This window comes from Opisthocomus hoazin, chromosome 1 (assembly GCF_030867145.1).
Source record: "Opisthocomus hoazin isolate bOpiHoa1 chromosome 1, bOpiHoa1.hap1, whole genome shotgun sequence".
Lineage (NCBI taxonomy): Eukaryota > Metazoa > Chordata > Aves > Opisthocomiformes > Opisthocomidae > Opisthocomus > Opisthocomus hoazin.
The window spans coordinates 143,154,085-143,171,779 of NC_134414.1; the positions used below are offsets into that span (position 1 = coordinate 143,154,085).

The 17,695-nt window shown below is 42.4% G+C and overlaps 1 protein-coding gene across 1 annotated transcript in view; it reads right to left on the minus strand.

The window, feature by feature from the left end:
• Nucleotides 1-17,695, minus strand: part of ST8SIA1 (ST8 alpha-N-acetyl-neuraminide alpha-2,8-sialyltransferase 1) — a 145,185-nt gene that overhangs the window by 106,811 nt on the left and 20,679 nt on the right. Inside the window, exon 2 of the mRNA XM_075439669.1 lies at nt 3,858-4,002. Coding sequence (XP_075295784.1) covers nt 3,858-4,002 — 145 coding nt within the window. The remainder of the gene's footprint in view (nt 1-3,857; nt 4,003-17,695) is intronic.

Consider the following 17,695-nt stretch of genomic DNA (forward strand, 5'->3'; position numbering starts at 1 on the left):
ACTCCTGAACACTCACCACCCACATGGTTCAATTTTCTGTATAATAGTTGGACCACAATGGAGAAGAAATACATTTACAAGTTACCCATGGCCTTTAGTGGCCAACTTGAGACATGCCAGCCCAGCTGTTCAGAGGTTTAACCAGCCACGCTGCTGGTCTCGACTGAAGTAGGGTCACCTGCATCTCCAAACTCTCAGTGTCCCCAGATATGTATCAAAATCACTGGCTAATATTGAAACTTCAAGTCTACAGGAAAAGCTTTAGGTAAGTGGTAGGTACACAGTAGGAATAACCTCTCTTGGTTAATATTAAACTACACCTACAGTTACACACAAACTCTACACTTATTGTCTCCCAAGAGTGGGAGATAATGCTGCAGATCACAGCAAGTAACACACCAAAGCTGCTGTCAAGAAATGTCTGATTTTAACTGAAATGACCCTCCATTATCCAAGAGCTCTAGGCAATGCCACCACAGTACGTGCTGGGAGATGAGATGTAGGTGGAATGCCCGCCCTCACTGCACGCTAGGCCACCTTCTGTGGTGAGCCACGTCCTGCCCCGTGTCTTCTCCTGACCATTAGGTACTGACAACGAGTCACTAGCAGTTTCTCTCCAGGACGGGAAAGATGGTGCATTCTGTGTAATATTTCAATTCTGTTTCAAAAAAAAAAAATTATTCTAGAAATCAGGGGCAAAATGACACAGGGAGAGGGGGAGAGTAAGAGGAGCCACTTGCAGCAACTGGAATTGTTGGTTCATGCAAAACTCTGTAACTTCAAATTTTGTTCTCATAAACTGAAATGAAACACTGAATGACTCCATTTCCACACAATGGCTTTTTTCTTTCTCCTTTGGCCAACCAAAAACTTAAGAAGAAAAAAAAAAGGGAGGAGGAATACAATCAAGCAGTCTAGGGGAAAAAAGGTAGTGATGGAGCTGGTATTAAAAAAAAAAAAAGAGATTAAATATTACATTCAAAAAATGGTAAAATGAAATGTCATAACACCACCAAGACCTTTTAACCTTTTCACTTAAAAGAAAAATTGGAAAACCAATAAATTGATAGTAAAATTGTATTTTGATGTAATAGCATTTTGATTGGAAAAGCACTCCATCAGAAAATGTTGAACCAGCTGTAAGAACTTTATCTACACACTACTAAGAAGAAAAATACTCTATTTTATATTGTTCACATTCAAAAATAAGTGACATTTCACATATTCATTTCGGGAATACTTGCATTATTTCCATGTAAGTCTCCATAGATGCATAGCCAACTTATTCTATGCCATAAAATACAGCAAGTTTCCTATTTAGTTTTGAGTTACTTTATAAGTTAATAACTGATTCAGGACTGAACAACCTTCTGCAAGCACAAAATGGCTTAAGCCCAGCAGATTGATGTGGATGGAGCCTTTTTTATTTATTCCAGAGGAAACATTTTTTTGATTCTACCAACATAGCTGCGACCCTTTACATTTCTGTTACATCCCCTGAGCATTTTAGAGTATTGCCCGTATTTTATAAGTGGTTTTAAGCTTCTGGATACTTTTGAAAGGAATATTCATCTTCACAAAAATCACTTGCTGGTTGTCAGCAAGCTAATAGACACCATTCTTCAAAGCAGAAGCCTGAAAAATTTAGGCAAGTATCTTTCTTGAAACAAAGCAAGAGGTAGAAAAATACTTCGTTTAAGAATGTACTGCAAATAAATCTTCCTAATCTCTTAAGCTTAGCAGGGTTTCATATGATAAAGGTTTGCAAAATTCCTTTGGGCAAAATGCATAGGAATAACACATCACGTTAGAGGCAGTGGTACTCGCAAGAAAAGAGGCAGTAGTAGCAAGCAGCACTTGTCAGAAATTAACTGCCTGTCAATTCATTAAAAGAATAGCACTTCTGGCACCGGTCCTAGAGCTGCTTTCTAGCATTGTTATATGGTTGGAATATCAAAATTCACCTTCTCCACCACCACTCTAGAACAGCATCTAGCCATCCTCTTCGCATCCTGACTGGCAAGCCTGGGGGACACCGAAGTCCCAAATCCTTAACTCATGTTGACCCTCAGCAGTTTGTCTCTCCAGGGCTTCCCAGATCCTTACTCTCGATCCGGCCAACTGATAAACTGTGGGGGTAAGTCTTTGGCATCCTGCAAACCACCAGAGTTCCCAAGACCGCGGCTCCTCTCTAATCAGAATTTATCTCTCTGAAGGAGCCCATCCAGTCCGCTGCTCTTTTCTGTGAGAGGAGATAGGACACTGCTGTGGCCAGGCAGAGGGCTAGGTTTTAATCCAAAGAAAACTAAACCTGAAGTCCCAAATCCACCACAAAATGGTGACCTTCCTGTGCAAGCCCAGGTGGGGCTTTTCTGAAATGTTGGAAAGAACGTACACATTCTGAGCAGTTGCTACCAATATCTTTGTGTGGTACAAAGTTCACAGCTCTGCCAAGGATTTCAGTTTTCTCCAATAAACACTGCAACATTGTAACAATAAATCATACCAATCATCATAAAAAAAGATGTACAGCTGCTACTCTGCAACACACCATAAACTTCCTATCATTCTCAAAGGCAGGGAGAGAAATTCCCTCCAGCCGGGAAGCCCCTTCCCAGCTGTACAGCAGGAAAAAACACTCGCCGTGCACGTTTCAGGGTCTGCTTGTTCATTGAGCTGGCAGGGACACGGCAGCCAGGGACCAGCCGCGGGAGGCAGAGGTCCATTAACCCGCGCATGGCAGCAGGCACAGCCGAGTGACAAGGCAGCGGACTGGCAGCCTGCGACACCGCTCCTCCGGACGCTGTCTTAACACAGCAAGGCGCCGTTCCCATCCCTTCTTCCCTACACTTCAGTTTGCCCTCACTCTTTCTCCACTAAAAGAAACTAATTCAAAGTCATAACTCCGTTGTTGAGATCTGGAAGCTACTGGTTTTTTTAAAAAAATAAACTTTCTGATGTTTTATTTGGAGGAGGAGTTTAATGAAAACTTTGCTATATGTTTAACTGAAACAGCAACAAATGAAAAGCCTGGTGTGAACAACTCAACACTGAGTGTGAGGCTCAGAAAATACCTATGCCTTTAATCTGAGAAATTAAAGCAACACATAAATCAATTAATACGTCCAGACGCTTGGCTTTCTTTATATCTATAGCCACGTGAAACATCTCTCCTTTCACATACAAAATTCAATTTAATAAACTCATTACTTAACATCGGTTCATATACTAATTAAAAATACAAGAAGCCTCACTCAGTATTAAAAATTCCCAGCGCTCAATAACCATGCACTTAAACCCCCACACACCTTTGCTGAACAACACCACACCACTTCTAATACTCATAACACAGCAAGAGTCAACCAAGTCGTTGACTTTTGTTATTTGGCTCACGATGCTTGCCATCAATAAACTTCATTAACTTGGAAATAACTTGGACACCTTCACACAAAGCGCTGTCGCATCTTAGCTAAGCAGATCTGAACCAAAGCAACCAAGACGAGGGATCACACTCCTAGCGAGCACTATCACTGACTGAAATGCAGAAATCACCTTCCCAAAATAGCCAGAACTTAGCATCATTTTTAAAATCAAGATGCATGGCCCAATCTCACCTCCTGTGTACATCTGCACACCTGAAGAGTGGCCAGGGAAATGTTAACATGCATACAAACATTTCATAATTTTCAGAACACAGAAGTAAAAAGCAGAGGAGATTGCTTTGCACTGAGAAATGAAGTTACAGTTTCTTGACAATCATTTAGCAGTTTATACTCATTTGTACCATGTTACCATTTAGTATATTAATTAATTAATATATTAATACTTAAAGCGAGAAAAAAAAAAAGGTTACTAACCTGTGGGAAGAGAGAGTAAGTTGCATTGTCAATAGTGAAAGAATATAAAAATTCCCCATCAAACCAGAGGTTCTTTCCCATAGGGGAATTTAGCTTTGTCATAGCAAAGAGCTGCCCAGGGTCGCAGCATTCTTCCAGCAGTTTCCTAGTGAAGACAACCAAAAGAGAAAGAGCCATATTAATTAGAGCCTTGGCATGCCTTCTCTAACAACCACCTTTCACACCCAAGATCCTCCCACTCCCAGATGTCCCAAAGCAAGCTATACATCTTGCCAAACAGCAGATGAACCATTGGTGACTCTTTTTTACTCACAGAAGGGCCAGAAAACCTGATATTTATTTCAGAAAATCTTGAAAATAGACAGTAAAAAATTTAAACTTCCATTCACTTTTGAGCGGCATAGAAATAGAACCAAGATTCAGCAACAGGAACTCCATCCTTTAGAAGTCACCCTAATGAATAAAAAACTGATCTCCAACACATACAGAAATCAGAGAAGCTCTCCTGAAAATTAAATCTGAGGTATATGAAAATTCAGTACCAAATCTTACTCAGTTACATAACTTAAGTATGGAAAAATTTGGCATCTCTCTCCAGTTACTGAATATCCTTGTGCAACATTCACAGCAGTATTAGAGCCTGCCTTCTAACCGAAGTCAAATTCGAGTCATTCAAGTACGAGACAGATAAATACAGATAGATATGTATATAGTGGATATAATACTTCTTGTTTCTTCAACAAAACTGCATATCCTCATACAGATTCATTTGCCCAAAATACTCGAGTAGAAATTTGAGACCTGGTGACGTGGTTGAAAGTTTGAGTAAAATTCTGTATCACAGCAAACTCAGCAATTAATATCCTAAAATAAAGAAGGATGAAAAGCTCTAGGCATCTGCAGAATATCCTATCTTTCCAAAGCCTGCAGGGCAATAGCTCTCTATAGGAAGGGTGACACTCAGTTTTTATATGTAATAGATGAATGTAAAATGCACATTGCAGAATTTTGTCATTACAATACATTAACATATTACTATATACATTTCTCATTTATTTTAAAGGGAAGCCTAAAGAGACTGATGCCACTTCCAGTGGCTGCATAAGAGTCATAAGTGGCAGGCAGAAAAACATCAGTTATGAGTGACTACTAAAATGCTTGATGCAGATTTTCTCTTCTGTGAAAGATGAGATTTTATTCAAAACTAGGAAATCATTCACAGAACTATTTAACTTATTTAGCATTTTCCAAAGTTTTACAGCTACTTTTCTTCTCTAAAAATTGATATGTTAAAAAAAATCATTATTTTCCCCTACAAAAAATTGGGTTTGCCATAAGTCAGTATTTTTCCACAACGGTGTGAATATTATTTTCCATACATATTTCACCTGAAAATTTCCTGAAAACTGTAGAGTCGATTTGTTGTCATCTTAGCAGAAGAGGAAACAGTTTGAAAATGTTGCATGACAAGCAGAAAACCTAGGGGCGTTCGACTTCCTCACTGGGGAAGTTCGGTGATTTGCTGTGGTTCAGCTCCAGGGCAGCGCTGCCCCTACCGATACCCTGGGCCCCTGGGACACTTCCTCGCGTGGAGGAAGGCTCCAAAGGGAAGGCAAGGATACAAGCACGGATTGAGGGCAGGAGGTCCACTCCTCTCCTAAAACAGATACCTGAGAGTAGCCTTTGCACATGGCATGCTGGCAGATTAAACTGTTAAAAGCAAGAAATTACACAAAGTAATTGGGTATCACATTTTGTAAGCCAAGAGTCAGGTTCTACAAAGAGCTGTAAGGTAAGCTCTCGTCGTGTAACAGGCTGAGCAGCCCCTCTGTCCCCACAGGCAGCCAAAAAGGTAAGTGATTTTTACAAAGAATCAATCAGAAGCTTATGACAGGGTGCTTCATGGCTCTAAATTTCAATATTTTGTCCATTTGACCCCACAGCGCTGCACTACAGAGTATGAGGCTTCACCATGCATCCAGACCTTACATTGTGAGGGTACAGGGCTCACAACCACAGGGCATGCTGCTGCTCAGGCTGAAGTGCTTTTCCCCATACACACCTCAACTTCTCTATCTGCATAAATGGGTACTTCAGAACAGATGTAAATCACTGTGCTTGGGTGTGTAAGTCAACCCCAAGTTAATGAAGTCTAGGACAAAACTGTGTCCACTTCAAGACCCCACAATTCATGAAAGATGGAGACAGGCTGGAGAGGGTCCAAAAGAGGGCCATGATGATGATCAAAGGACTGGAAAATGTGCCCTATAAGGAAGGACTTAGAAGCTAGTTCTTTTCTCCTTAGAGAAGACAAAACTCAGGGGGGATCTCATCAGTTTTCCAGTACTTGAAGGGCAGTTACAAAGATGACAAAGGCGCTCTCTTCACAAAGCACCACATGGAGAAGACAAGGGGCAATGGGTACAAGTTGTACTATCAGGTGTTTCATCTTGATATAAGAAAAATTTTTCAGAGTGAGAACAATCATTCCCTGGAACTTCCACAGGGATGTGATGGCATCTGCATCACTGGAGGTTTGCAAGACTCAGCTGGACAAGGAGCTAGATAATCTCATCTAAGCTCCGTTTCCTATGAAAGATTGGACCAGGTGATCATTCGAGGTCCCTTCCCACCTTGGCAGTTCTGCGATTCTGGAACTGTTTTCCCTTAGACTGCCCGTTGCAGAGCTGGTTTGTCCCCCTCTGAGCAGAACAGAGCAAGATGTTAGCCAGGGCAGCAATTTCTGTTCCTAGAAACACCAATGGGTTTACCTATATCCACCACAGAAAGGCTTCACATCACCCTCCTGCTGGTGCCCAGATAAAGCCTTCATCCCAGAACTGTAAAAACCAAACTAGAGGAAATTTGAGATCTCTCACCAAATAACCTTTGCAAAACAGTTTAAGAGAGGCATGGAATATTGTTCCAAATAAAAGATTTGAGAATGGAGATTCTTCTGGCTGTCCACAAACTCCAGTTTGCTGCCTTTGGAAAATTACTTCTCTCTCTGTCAAGTGGAATGAAAATCACTTTTGCCTGTCCTTCCCCTCCTTTTCTTTGTATTTTCTATCCCCACAGCAACTTTTTCAAGAAAGCATAAGGTAATCCACTATCAGATGGAGCTTCAGCTCTACATATAGTTGTTTGTTATACAACTGTATAATAAAATTAAAACTTCCAAGTGAAATCCTGCAACTTTTACGTTCTCTGGAAGTCTGGTCTGAGCAAGAAGCACAAAAGTAACAGATAACTCAGTGGAAAAGTATCTAGGGAATGTTTTATATTAATGGATCTTTCCTTAGCCAGGGTAAACTGATGAGCTAAGGAACAGCTCTTTGTACGATTCTCCCTTCCCTCCCCCACCTATTGGACTAGATATATACATATACACCTACTCTTTCCCCTGCCCAAAAATGCATTCTTATGGTTCATGCTGAATCCTTCGTTTATAAACCCATTACAAAAAGCAGTCGGTGCCTCCTGGAAGGTCCACAGAAAGGCAGGTCACTAGCTCAAGTATGCATCTCTACGTATTCGCACAAAACTCCTGTGCACTCACAAATGTTGTCAGAAAAGAATACTTATTAAAAGTCTCACATTATTTAGTCTCTCTTTCTGATCCAAATCCCAAAATTACAAAGTGAGAAAAGCTCCATAGGAAAATGCGCATTAAAAAGCAGAACGGATTCAAAGGTGAACCTAAAGCAGGGTACTTCGCAGGATCAGGGACTCTGAACCGATTTGCTGAACTTTATTAAAATGTACACCTAAAATGTTATGACACAATCTATAAAACTGCAGCACAGCTTTTAGCCAAGGATTTCAATTCATTACAAGCATTCCTCCACTAGCAGGATACCTTTGACTCCAAGTTATCTCCAATTCAGAGGAGACCTGTGTATGAGAGGAATCAAACAACTTGAATATTGGTATGGAAACGGCACTGAGGGCCCTCAGATCTGAGAGCACTTAAGGAACAAATCCCTACTTGTGAGAGAAGCAGGAGAAAAGTTACTTTGAGAATCTCACTTCAGGCCTCTCAGATTTCAGCCGGAATTAGGCACTGGGCAGGTCATCAACTGCAAGGCAGCACTAGCACTGAAATGGCTCTGCAAGTCAACTCCAGCAGCAACCTGTGCACAAGGCGGGAGCTGAGCAGTAGCTTTCAGACATTAGCCGCACCCCAACGGCAGACCTTGCTGAGGGTATACCAGCAGACATTGCACACTGAAAGAAGCAGATGGAAATAGCTGGTGCCAAGGATCCTACAGCCACATTACCTTATTTTCGTGGGATTTACTGCAGACTAACTCTGGTCTGACTCCACAACGAGCCTATGAGTGGCTGTAGCACACTGAGTACGCTACTGAAGTGCAGGAACTGGGGACAAGCAAGAGATTTCCCTCAAAAGCCCAATCCAACCAAATGGCTAATACAGGTGCACCCCCCTCCACCTAAATGCAGAGAGGCAGCCAGACCTCCTTGCAAAGTCTAAACCTAGATTCATACATAAAGTCAGAGAACAAGTTTGCATAAAAATCCCAGACTACTTATGCTTCATCTTAAATTAACGAACTTTTCAGTTTGATTTCAGTTCGCAGCCATTTAACACTTAATCTCACCCTGGTTTGACTTGAGTCACAGCCAATGATGACTCATTAACTAGTTTAAACACCCCAAATGGCTTAGAACTGGCACATACAACATCTAAAAGCAGAAACGGGCAATTGCACAGCATGGGTTGTCAGCCAGGAGGTTACAGCCCTTCAGCTACATCTTCTCCACAGGTGGAGCGGGTGTTGCCTTCCCAGCACACCAGCACCACCACCTTCTCCAGCTCTCTTTGCCATGCCTGCCTTGTGATGCTGCAGTACGTCAAGCACGTAAGCAAGGGAGGGGGAGCAAAATTCTCCCTCTCAAAGTTTTCCTTTTAAACCCATGCACGGGGGCTGTAGTACATCAGTGAGGAAAAGATCAGGTTGATGGGGAGCCGCATGCCAGGCAGCAGCAACAGGAGGGCAGCTTCGTGAAGGAGGACTGAAGGCTTCAGCCTGATCTTAAACGGAGCGATGGGGAGAGGGAGCATGGCGTGGCACGGCATACGGGGCGCAGGGGTAAGGGTCCCAGGCGAGGCTGGTCAGGGCTGTTAAGGCCTACTGGTGCCCTGGCACTGGTTACACTACCAGCGCCACCTCTTCTTCTGCCCCGAGGGGATAGCGGTTTTACAGCAAATCCCCCACACACATTTGCTGAACCTTGCACTGAACAGGAGCCCACCCAGCTCTGCAGAGCAGTGACCTGTGAAGGATGATGCCCCAGGCTGAACAAGGGCATTGATTCAACCATTGCTCCAAAATGATAATATGAAATTTATTACTGTTTCATTATCATTTGGCTTTAATGGCAGCATTAAAAAATTGACTGAGGTACAGGTTCAGGTTTGAGATAAAAATAATTGGTCAAACTAATTGCTTAGGCCAGAGTCTGCTCAGCTGCCTGGATTTAGCTGGTATCCTGCTAGACTGATTCCGGTGACTACAAAATGGAGCCAGGAGCCGACAGCACAAGACTGCAGAGTTTGGTCTGACACAAACCTCCTGTTCTTTACGCTGCAGTCCGCGATCGCCTCAGCTTCCCACGTTTTGCTTTGGGATCGAATGAATCTGAACATCCAGAGGAAAAAAATGAATCTGCCTTTGGAGTTTCACCCAGTGTCTAGCCAAAACCATCAGGCCTTTGCTCACAACCAGGGATTCGCGGCACTGCTGAAATCCAGAGTACAGACGGTCGCTTGGGTTCATTAGGGAAGACCTGCACAGCTCCATTTCCGTGCAATTGCTTAATTGCTTCCATCTACATCTTCCCCAGTAGAGGCAGGAGGGCTTAGCGATAGCCACATGGACTCCTCAGAGAAATCAACACCTATTTCCCAGCACATGCATGCTTAAGGGACCCTGGGCTAACGTCCCTGTCGGAAATACTTTAGGGATTAATATCAATCGTAGCTCTGAAATGCAACTGGTCTGACCACCTGCAACACTATGAGTCTCAACATCTAATCCTGAAATTTTTTACATTAGGTTTTCACCATCATGTTTCCATCCACAGGTTCTTGCAAGAAGTTTTGGTACCAGGGGAGAAACTACAATTGTTTAATGTCTAAAATCTTGCCTTTAACAAATTTGCACCCAGTTCAGAGTTTGAATTTTTGGCACTTCAGTTTTGCTGATTTTTTACATTATTTTTTCCCCCTTCCCTTAAGAGATCCCCAGCTTCTCAAGATTCAACCTCCCCTCTGATGAGTACAAAAGCTGGAGTTTCCTGAGTTTCTTGCTTTGAACAAAGTCTTTTACTCATTCCACCATTCCGGTAGCTATTGTCTCTTTTCCAAAATCCACATCTAAGTATTCCAAACCTGGAAATAATATTTGCAGGAAATAATATTTGCCAACTACAGAATCAAAATGGCCTCTCTGTTATCATCCATGTGTCCCATGTCCAAGGCCAAAGCACGTTTAACTGATTAACTATTTAGCACTCTTTTCATTGCCAATGCTTCCCAGGGCGGGGACATCCATCTGTAACTGCAACCTGCACTCTGGTTTGCTAAATGTGAGATTTCACATATGGCTCTATTGAAAATTAGGAAGCTTAGTAGTAAACCCAGGCTGCTCTGACTCCTGGGCCCATCCCCTACACGAGTTGCTGCCCTGCTCCTTTTCTCATCTGAAGAATTTATCAACAACATTTTAATATTGCCTTGTAGATCACTGATTAAAAGAAATGCAGAGGATCAAGAATTAATCTGAGCAAGTTCACACCTGGACACATCCCAAATTCATCCATCCAGTGACCATCACCATCCAGGAACATTAAAAAAAATAATAATCTATTCCCATATCCCATCTCCAACAGTAGGCAGTAGCTAATGCTTACAGCTGTAAGAAAGCCCTCTCACACAGCCACATAATGGCTATACTTGTGGCCATTTTTTGCTCTGAGCTGGCAGCCTGAGAATTTTATGGCTCTACAGAAGGCTACAGAAGCCATTCAATAACAGTAAAATCACTGATTCATTTACAATCAGTGTGGTCACGTGAGCTTGGAGCTGCAGCTGGCATTTGGCATCCGAATATTCTGCGAAAACATCGTTAGTTGGGTTTGGTCACGCACACCAAATTTCTCTTTCCTAAAGAGCTCAATATAATACTTGTAACTCAGGGTAAGCTTGAAGAAGTCACTGAGGCTTTGAGGTTTTCATGGTGTTTAAAATACCTTACTATTCAAGGGATTCAAGGCACGCCATCCTGCACCTTAGGCAGGGCAGAAGACAGCAAGTCTAAGGAAACTGAGAGTGGAATTTAATACTCTTATCAGGGCAGATATCACACACATCAAACTCTTGCTTCAAACACCTAACTGCCCCTGCACCAAAGCTGTGGGTAGAGCATGAGTTACCGCTACACATTTACTAAGGAGATGGAGGGAAGCAGCTGTCACCTTTCTGCTACTGCCAGATGCTAGGGGACACACTGAATGCACTTCAAGTCACACTACACAGAGCCACATCGTCTTCCTCCTTCACATCAAAAACAAAACTGGCTTCAGCCTTGTCAAGCATTTTGGCACCACTCCTCTCTATAGCAGACTCCACCCCACCTGAGATGAAATATAAAACTACCCCCAGCACTATTCAGGAATCTGATCTTCATGCTGCCCTCCGAAGAACATCATGGACAAGTACCAAAAGAATAAAAGAACAGCCAACACAAATGCTCTTGATATTCACAAAAGCATACCAAATTGTTTTTTTGCAAAAGAGTACTAGTTTAAGTTCTAACTAAAATTAAGACTTCTGCCAAAAACAACATCTAAATCAAGTAGGCATTGCTCTGCACAGGTTCATTTCTGAAAAGCCGCCAGTGACCTAAGCTTGAAGAATAGCTCTAAATGCAATGAAAAAGAAATATGAAAAAAAGTGGACACTGCAGACCAGAACAAAGAGATAATCTGATCTACTTCCCAGCTAAGCTTTCTGCAATATGATTAGATTTTATGAAGACTAAAGTCATAACTGTATTTCTCCTCACATTCATTATTAAATTGTTTCCTGTTATGAAACTTTCAGCCTGTTTCAATGCCTCCCGCAGCAATTCTTGGTGTCTGGACTTCACAAGGATCACGTAATATTTCCACCATCTTCCTCAAGAGAGGACAGATATCACGACAATGAAAAGGTCACAGGCAGAAGCAAATCTGAACTGCCTGGCACTGCAATCTCATGAAAAGAAAGAGGTTGCAGAGACCGTAGACACTTCTCAGAATAAGCACAGTTCATGAAAACCACCTTCATTAGCTTAGCAGTAGAGCTGTACGTAACTTTTTAAAGCGAGTAAGAAATTTTAACTATAAACCATTGGATAATTCGCTGCAAATTGCCAAATAAATAGTCGGAGGGGGGCAAATTATGAAATCAAGCGCTACCATCTTTTCTGCATCATCAGTATCTTTTCCTTTAGAACTTTCTTCTAGGGCTTTTTGAGGTGCCCAGAAGGGAAACCAAGTATTTTATTTAACCTGAGAATATTGCATTTTTCACAATAGTTTTCACTATTTATTCTAAAACCACTGAAAAAAACATTTGGTGCCACCCATGTAGTATAGTTAGCAGTTCTGTTTTCCAGACTGCAAAAGTAATATAAAATTGCTTTTTTATCCTGTGTGTTGGGCTACCCTAATCCTTCCTACCCTGGAGCAGTACAAACAAACCCTGCTACCTTGCAGTAGGCAAAATCTGAGCTTTCAGCCATTGCAGCACATCTTCCTAATCCATGACTGAGTTTGTAGAACTATTTTTCTTTTAAATGTACAAGTGATATCTTCTTTCTAGAGATGTTCAGAGTATCACGGAAATAGCTTTTTCCTGTACCCTCCTTCCAAACAAACAAAGATAGACTTAGTGCTTAAAATTTCAAGGATCTGAAGTCTTTTGTCCATTTTCAGAAGACAGCAGTAGCAATAGTATTACATGGCGCACCTTGTAATTCCCCAAACTTGCCTAAAATCTGTTCTCTCAAAACTGAACTGTGGCTCAGCTCAATCGCTGAATCTTCAGATGAGTCCAGATTATTTAATCTCTACCAGATTCTACTTTGAATTTAAATTCAAATTTCAGACAGTGTGATAAAGATATGCAATTGCTTTAGTTGATTATGCATTCTCTCTTTGATCAAAAGTAATTGAAAGGATATACTTTTCTACTACTGTAAACAAACGTGAGTCTTTTAATAGCATCACACCAATTTATTCCATACCTTCATTAATATTGCAAGTTCAAAGGAAGACTAAACTGTGCAACATTTAGACTGCAGAAGTACAAATGAGGCCAGAAATTTGCAGGGACTATCTTTGTTATTGAACAGTATTCATGAACTAGAAGAAACCAAGATACTTCTCAGTGAACAGAAGTCTACCTCTAAGTTTACCTTTCCTCCTTCTCTTACTTACAAACTGCGCAGGTTTGCTTTGGAAAGCTACTGAAACACAGAATTGTTAGCGTCTTTTCAGAGAAAATACATTCATGCGAACTTGCTTCAAACTGTTATGCACAAAGCCTGCTTATATGCTTTGAAACACAAATTATAATGTATGAATTATAATGTACGAATTATAGAGTATGAGTTCTAGTATTCGGTCAGATGAAGTTTTTCTAAAACTCTCATACCAGATGTACAAAGAGCTATAAATAAGGAAACCACCGCAAGTTCTGATTCGCAGTAGCAAAACCAGTACCATAGCACTGCTTTATTATTCATGCAGTAAAATCTACTGGAATGCAGGATGCCTCCAGGTTGCCTGTATTGTTCCCAATAAAATCCCAACCACATCCAGGAGAGACAGCAGCAGCGACTCATCATTTCACCTAAGAACCGCAATGAACAGCCACATTCCCTTGAGAAGTGACGAATTCAAGCATGAGCTGATGGTTTCTGGACAGCAGCCAGCAGCTCAAGAGAAGTGTCCTCACACCACGCTGGAATTCACTGGCACTGCACCAGACTGCTCCTTTGCTTTGCTAATGACACCACCACCAGCCCCTAAATACGACAGCTGCGTTTGAGGACCCATCCCATGGAAGACACAGGGTTCATCTTGCTTCACTTACAGTATTTGAAATGTAAATGCCTCTATCCAAGCCACTCTGAGGCTTCTCCGCAGCAGAAATAGCTTCTTTCAGGGTGTGATTCATCTCAAACTAAACATCCTCTCCAATGACCATAAAGAGACTGACTACCTTAGATGGATACATCTACGTTTAGTAGTTTAATTCCAGTCCATTAAACCAGACCTGCTGCTCCAGACCCTAGAAAGCCTTATCAAGGCTCCTGCACCCAATGCGAGCTGCGAGGGAGGGACTGTAAGTCTTCTGCCTGAATACAGCATCTCACAGAAGGATGCTACTTGCCAGCAGCCTCATCTGATGGTCTTCCAGCTCTGTTCATACAGCCCTCACAGTGGGCTGTCAGAAAGATGAGATGGCACAACTGCATGAACTGGTAGTTTTGTCAGAGAGAATTCAGAGGCAAAGGGGAGTGGGGCAGGGGGAGTAGATTAATTGCTTCATCCACTGCTGTTCTTTTTTTAATCTCATAAACCTGGCAGGAGGAGAGCAGCTTTCACAGAGATGAGGTGAAATTAATGAATCGCTGTCTTGCAAAATAGCAGAACCATCAGCTGAGACAGAAAGTTACCGTACATGACAGTCCTGCTGCAGGGGGCAAAAATCAGTTGCTCTTACCACTTCTGTCCTTCCTTTCAGCAAAATCGCTGCTCGCTTTGCGCCGCTACAAGCACAAAGAAATATTCGGCTTCAACAAGGGCACCAGGTGGCTGTATTCTTCCCAGAGAAGGAGAGTCACTAAAAATAAATCAAGCAGCTCTAATCTTCCATTTGAGCTTGTAATACCTAGAGTGGTAATACATACCACCTAGATCTAAGCAGTCAATTATCACACTACAGTGACTTCTCCAACTGCTTCTGCAACCCAGATAAAAGCCCTGTAAGAATTATATAACGCTCCTCACAAAAGTGACCCCACATGCCAATCCAAGAGAGTCCGTAGGTAGCTTTCTACTAATTTTTACTAATTTGATCATGCCCCTCCATAGACAGTGAACTGGCCAGAAAAAAAATGTATTTTTCCTCTGTTACACAGATTTAAATATCTTGAAATGCCTAAAAACGGAGACCACAGAAATGAAGAGGAGATGAATAATCCTCCACTGGTCAGTCTGAGTGCTTTTTGATGCAACAGCCGTAGGTAACCAGACAGCCACTGCCTACACATGTGATAGAGGCAAGAATATGTAAAAGTATCACATGAAGAGGCATGAAAGAGCAATGTATTTTCAAAGGCATGCAAAGCTGCACATCTGGGAGGAAGCTTTAACCCATCAAAGACATTATGACTAGAGCTAGAACTGAAGGAAGCCCTGTTCTGCAGAGAAACTTGTTCCTCTCACTTTTCAGAAACTGCTTCCCACATCTCATAACTACCAGTTGTTTAGGAGACAGAGCAAGTTCTGCCTGGTTGGGAAGCATCCTTCTGATGCTTCTGATGCCCTGCCAGCTAGCAGGATGAGCTGGTCGGCCAAACAGGAGGCCAAACAAAATACGAAACCTTGGTTTTGATCTCTCTCTTCTATCCAGCTGCTGTTTTTCATGAAACTTGTAGGAACTGACTACCTTTAAGCCTTCTATTATTCTGTCTAATTTGGATGAAATTAGCCAGCAAGAAAAATTTCTTAAAGGGGGTGGATTAAGATTCCAGTCACACAGATCACATTTCCTACTGGCTGGGGGGGGTGGTGGGGGGGAATCCAATAAATGACAAATAATGCCTTGCTTTAGCTTTCTTGAAAAGGACATTGACAAAACTGTGCGTTCTTTGTTGTCCCTGTATACCCAGAATCATATACCAGTTAAACTGTAATAGTCCAGTTTTGGATGAAAGCCATGATTTAATGCACCGTCAAGCACTGACACTGGACTTCATTTACAACCGGAGCTGCTGCAACCATCAACATCACTTCTGAAAGCAGCCAATGAGCAGCTTGGCCAAACAGCCAGAGATATTTCTGAACTGAGCTCTGTGATCCTTCTGTGTGCTGACAGATGGCTTCTAACAGATGAATCATAGAATCATAGAAAGTTTTGGGTCAGAAGGGACCCCTAGAGGTCATCTAGTCCAACCCCCCCGCAGCGAGCAGGGACACTACTAACGAGATCAGGTCGCTCAGAGTCCTGTCCAAACTGGTCTTGAATGTTTCCAGGGATGGGGCCTCCACTACCTCTCTGGACAACCCGTTCCAGTGTTTCACCGCCCTCATTGTAAAGAATTTCCTCCTTATATCCAGCCTAAACCTACCCTGTTTTAGTTTAAAACCATTACCCCTCGTCCTGTCACTGCTGTCTCTACTAAAAAGATTGTCCCCACCTTTCCTATAGGCTCCCTTTAAGTACTGAAAGGCTGCAATCAGGTCTCCCCGCAGCCTTCTCTTCTCCAGGCTGAACAAGCCCAGCTCTCTCAGCCTGTCCTCATAGGAGAGGTGCTCCAGCCCTCGGATCATTTTTGAAGCCCTCCTTTGGACCCGCTCCAACAGTTCCATGTCCTTCTTGTGCTGAGGGCTCCAGAGCTGAACGCAGTACTCCAGGTGAGGTCTCACCAGAGCAGAGTAGAGGGGCAGAATCACCTCTCCGACCTGCTGGCCACGCTTCTCTTGATGCAGCCCAGGGCACGGCTGGCCCTCTGGGCTGCCAGCGCACATTGCCGGCTCATGTCCAGCCTTTCACGAAAATGAAGGGTAAAATTATCACAGATTTAAACAGAGCCATTTACCTGAAGCATATCTTGAACTTCCACTTCCGCTGTTTGTGGTCACAAGCTTCATTTCTGAAGCAGTTTTGCTAACGTTTTAAATCTTGCCTGAGTACTAGGTGCTATAAAAACAGTTTTACTGATGCAAATACTTTGCTAAATGCAGTAAGTGAATTAAAATAAAGACACATACAATTTATAACTTCTTTTCATTAAAAGCTCCAATTCCAATTCTTTTTAAGTAGTTTTTCCTCTGGTGAAGCCACAGAAGAAAGTTAAATAGCAATCAACCTGCACTTATCTTTAACTCCATCATATTTCAGTTCTGGCTATTGCCTGCTTTACAGACTCAGAAAGGATCTCTAACTTGGAATGAGTCTATTCTTACAGGGAAGGTCAGCTGAAATGCTCTCATCTCCAAACATCTGTCCCAGGAACAAGCGGCAATGTACCCTCTTTGTCCTCAAAGCTTGCTCTCTTGTAGGCCCAGCAAGGAAAAAAAAAAAAAAAAATCAAGTTTATTGATGATCATGAGGGTATACTGCAGACCTGGGACGCTGCTATGATAAAGCAAAAGCAGAAGCAAATGCTAAGCCTGTTGCTGGACCACAGGATTTCTTTCAGCAACTCTCTTACTTCCATTCTCAGCGGCTGAGCGACAGCTATGTGTTATATTAATCAACTCGCAACGCAGTAGCACTTAGTGGTTGAAGCCCCATTTTGCACTCATGTAACAGTCCACCAGCATGCTTCAAGTCTTAGTGTTCTTCCTCAGACACTCATGCCACTGAAGCCCAGTTAGGCATCTATTTTATGTTGGTCATCTAGGCTTTCCACAGCCAACAGAAGGACACTTACCCTACCCTAACACAGGTATCTAAGGCAGAAGAGAGCTGTTGGTATCTGCAAGTACCTCTGCCTGTTGATTACCGAAGGAAACTACAGTAGGAATACTAACAG